Source organism: Nelumbo lutea, chromosome 1 (assembly GCF_056320005.1).
Source record: "Nelumbo lutea isolate HS-2025 chromosome 1, American lotus-T2T, whole genome shotgun sequence".
Classification (NCBI taxonomy): Eukaryota; Viridiplantae; Streptophyta; class Magnoliopsida; order Proteales; family Nelumbonaceae; genus Nelumbo; species Nelumbo lutea.
In genome coordinates this window covers 140313581-140318180 of record NC_142684.1, presented here as the reverse complement: position 1 = coordinate 140318180, position 4600 = coordinate 140313581, and the positions used below count along the sequence as shown (strand labels likewise).

General features: G+C 38.3%; 1 protein-coding gene across 1 annotated transcript; it reads left to right on the top strand.

Moving 5' to 3' along the window:
* Positions 1–2377: 2377 nt before the first annotated feature.
* Positions 2378–2895, top strand: LOC148877959 (uncharacterized). The gene has a single exon (XM_088966491.1). It carries the CDS (start codon positions 2451–2453, stop codon positions 2715–2717), a length of 267 nt encoding a protein of 88 aa, XP_088822617.1. The 5' UTR covers positions 2378–2450; the 3' UTR covers positions 2718–2895.
* Positions 2896–4600: the final 1705 nt, after the last annotated feature.

The window sequence follows — 4600 nt, the reverse complement described above, 5'->3', positions numbered from 1 at the left end:
CCCCTCTTTAATTAAACTAGTTCGATTTGGGCTTTAGGCCCATTAAATCCATGTGCTCATTCAACCTCCAAATTGCTGCCCAGTTGGGTATCCTTGTATGGCGTGGGACCCAAACATTGATCTACACATCAGCCACATGGGTTCAACCCAGCCTCTGTTACAAGGCCTGGTCGAATTCAGTGTAGGACACAGTGAACCTCTGAGCCCATCACCATGGGCTCTTAATGGGCCCAACACTTACACTAAGTGGTCCCTGGGTCAAGCCACCTTATAAAAAACCCAAGGACTATGGGCAGATACAAGATTAGCCCATCAGGTATTACCCTCAATGGTCTAACACTTAACCTCTCAGCCCATAATGATCAAACACTGCCTGACAAGAGAGGACTTCTCCCTCGGCTAAAAGGAATAGTGTTGCACTCTCTACTCACATGGATCCTGGGAATTAAAACATTTTGCAAACATTTTGAAACCATAATATATATGTATATCTTTATATAAATATATTTTGCAAAAACAAATTTCAATGATTGAAATCGGCTACCGACAGCTTTGGTTTCTATCAGAGAGCGTGCATCCCTGATCATTCACTATGCCCGACAAAGGGACTGATCCTGTCACTATGATCCCCCACTCAGATGAATTCTGAGTGGCATATCAAAAACTGATGTCCCAATATACCCAGGTTTTGACCCTCTCTAAGGATCTCACTGATTGGCATATCAAAGACAACCCAATCCAACACCTAGTGCAGTATCATAATCAAGTCTACGGGTCAGGTGTAACATTCCAATTTTGCCCATCAATCTCTAAGGTTCAGGGTAATACTGGAATTTTGGTCCGGTTCAGGGCTTCAAGAAAACCCACACTGCATATACCTCAGGTCTCACCTTAGCAGTTGGTAGAATAAATCTTCCCAGATCTATCCTACGGTTGTGAAGATTCTAAACTAACACAAATCTCATATGTGTCTAATTTAAGGGTATTACATAGAAACACACCATAATAACATAAATCAAATATGTATTTTATTCATTTACAATAAATGTCATAATGTATATCATTCTGATTGGAAGTAAGGGCATACACTGTCTAACATTTATTTCAAATGAATTAAGAGAAGAAATTAAGTTGGAATGATTTTGATGTTTCAAGGCGTAGAGACCTGCAGCACATTCATGATGATAGTGGGCATGAAGTTTGAAACCCACAACATGGGCATCCATCCGTATTGCAGCCTCACTAGAACCATCGCTGCTTGCTAGACCGAGAGCTGAACCCGGCATCAGGATCTTCATTTCTTTGTTCTCCTTAATCTCCCTTATATCTTCATCATTTACTCCTCCCTATCAACTCGTGGATCAAGTTCATATCTCTGTTCTGATCTCGTTGGGAATCCAAACCGCACAGTTCTACAGTCCCAAAGTATTAGATAGCTCAACCAAAGTGGTATATATACAAGATGGTATGCCTATCCAATGACTTCCGAATCTCTTGCGTCAGCATTCGGACATGCCGGCCAGCTTCCTCCTCCTGTCTGATCATCCTATATATCAACCTCTCTGTCAAGCTCCCAAACCTTCTTCTTCTTCTACAAGGGTGATTGCAGTTGCACAAGAGACTAGAGCAGTGAGAAAGCTGGAACGTGTGCAGGGCATAAGTCCAGCCATTGATCAAATGGTCTTCCTCCAAGAAAACCAAAACCCAGTGACGGAATACAACCTAGCTACAAAACTAATGTCGTTAACACCACCCTCTACCAACCTGCTAAACCCAGCAGAGGAGGGGAAAAGTGGTTTTGGGTTCTTTCTGTAGTTCTTATCTGAAGGATAACATTGGGTTTTACAAAAATTTTATACTTTACCTAGTGTCACAAGTGAACGAATTGACGGACGTTAACAGCAGTAGGATTTAGATAATTGTCAAAAAAAACTTAAAGGTATCTTAAAGATATATTAAAGATAACTTCAAAACAATAGGGATAAGTAAGTGAATTTCCTAAACTTACGAGTAGTTTAAGAAATTTGTCTAATTTACCAAAAAAAAATAATAGAAAACAAGTGGCCGTAATTTTCGCAAGACTCAAATGTTCTACGTATGTGTTAACGTAACTATTACTCAACACGTGCGTCCAGGTGTTGTTTGAAATTTAAATGAAAGCTTCACTGCTGGCGTTTCTGCCATGGTTTCGAAGAAATCTGCCTACTTACAGGGGAAGGGGGAAGCTGTTGGCAACTAGGACCCACCAGCTTTGTCTGTTTTTTTCTGAAACCGGTTGGCTCCACAGGTTTTGAAAATTTATTTCTACCGACTCCCACCTTCCACCACGACTCTTTGCTTTATATATACAGTTCTCGCCTTCTTAGACTAAAACTTTGTTTCTGTCATTGAAATTTGAAAGAGGACAAGGTTCGGTCAACAGTTGTACTGGGGATAGGGGAGAGCAAGGGATGAGTTCGTCGGGTTCGACGAAGAAAGCTTGGATCGTAGCGGCGAGCGTTGGAGCAGTTGAGGTCCTGAAGGATCAGGGGTTCTGTAGATGGAATTACACTATCCGGTCGCTGCACCAACATGCTAACAACAATCTGAGATCATATTCACAGGCGAAGAAGCTCTCTTCTTCCTCTTCTGCAATGAAGAAAACCACGAAGAGGATGAAGCAGACGGAGGAATCGCTGAGGAAAGTCATGTACTTGAGCTGCTGGGGTCCCAACTGAAGCGAAGCTGAGACTGAGAACGGGTTCAGTTGGAGTCTTTGGGGAGAGAGAGCACCAAAGAGAATATACATGAACAAGCGATATGTTGAGCGTCACTGTGATTTCTGTTCAGAGTTATAACTTGTAATTATTTACAATACAAATATATCAATATACTGAATATTTTGATCAAAACAAAGTCTCTGGTTTCTCAAATTGCTTATCTTAGCCTGCGATCATGTAGGATATCCCATTCATTTTGTCGACATGATCGCCTTTCTTATGTAGCTATAAAAAGAAAGAATTTCTGTTTAATTCGTTCTGTATATGGCGTGTATTGATGAATCAGTTTTAAGAATTTCTCTTTATTTATTTATTTTTTTTTGGTAATGACGATTTTCATTAAACAAACACATGTACAACTGACGACAATTCCAACAACTTAAAAGCCAAACAACAATGTTAAACACTAAATACAGTTCGAAGTTCTCCTATTAATTAAGAACAAAAACATCTGAATAGAAGCTGTTGTTCGGGTGTTAACCTTCCAAAAGGTATTCTTCAACACTTTTTGAATGCCTCTCTACGCTCTCTTCTGTCCAGACCAGCATTATTTCAACATGTTCGGCCTGGTCACATCTTTTTATACCCAACTGACTTGAGCGTTGGAGTATCTATCCGAATAACAACTCTTCATTGGTGTACAATTTCGTCCTTCCACTTCATGACTATTTAATTGTGATCAATTTGAAACACCTCGAATCAAACATCAACTATTTGTGTAATTAAGACATCTCTACGACCTAGAAATTTTCCTTGAAGCGTTTAGTTGGACATCCGTGGTCATTTTCTATGTGATAACAATGGTCATTGGATACTGGTCACCAGAATAACAACGTATGGGTCCATTACCCAATCATAATTGCATAGTGGATACAATTAGGGTGGGTTGGGACACCTCGGTTTGGGGGTTATGGCTAGACCTTTTCATGGGCCAAGTAGCCTGATGGGCTGGGTAGGCCTGACTTGTTTTAAATCGGGCTTGGACAAAATTTTAAGTCCATGGGCTCGGGTTTAGGTTTTCTCAAATAAGTCTGGCCCGCTAATATTAAATATATAACAAAAATATAATATATATGTAAATACTACATAATATATTATATAATAATAAAATTAATAGCAAAAAATGTATTATGTATATTAATGTATAAAATATTATAGAGTATATAATATATTATTAATAATATATAATTAATATGTTATAAAATGCCTATCAAAGTCAAGCTTCGAGCTTTATATAGAACCAAGCTCAAGCTCAAAATCTAGACCTGATGGTCAAGCCAGACTTAGGCTCAGGCCTAATAATTTTTTGTTTAGGCAAAACCTAGTCCAGCCCTTGAACAGGTGTAGCTGTGGCGTTATGGGTGAAAACAAATAAGGTCCAACTCCTAACCGGAAAAAAAAGTCCAGACTCAATGGGTTATTATTAATTAGGCCTCACTATTCTCGTTCCACACGAAAGAAATTCTCAATTTTCAAATGATCGGGTTGTAACTTAGTACTAATTAATTGATGGATTGGGTGTGGGACCCTATAGGCCATATCATAAATAGACCAAGACAAATAAAGAGGGTGTTTGGTTCGATGGGCAAGGGGTGTTCACAGTTCGGTTAATTGAACTGTAGGGTATATTTTGTAACTGAATCGATAGTATTGGTTTTGGAAAAATCGGTAATCAAAATTGAACTAAAACCTATTGGTTAACTGGTTGACCAATTCAGTTAATCATCAGTTCAGTTTGTCGGTTTTTTAATTTTTACAATATATATTATAAAATATATATAAATATATAATAAAAAATTATAAATATATATATATTTATATATATAATGCATATTTAATAA

Coding starts and splice junctions, on each gene's coding strand:
- LOC148877959 (XM_088966491.1), top strand. CDS start 2,451: ATGAGTTCGTCGGGTTCGACGAAGAAAGCTTGGATCGTAGCGGCGAGC.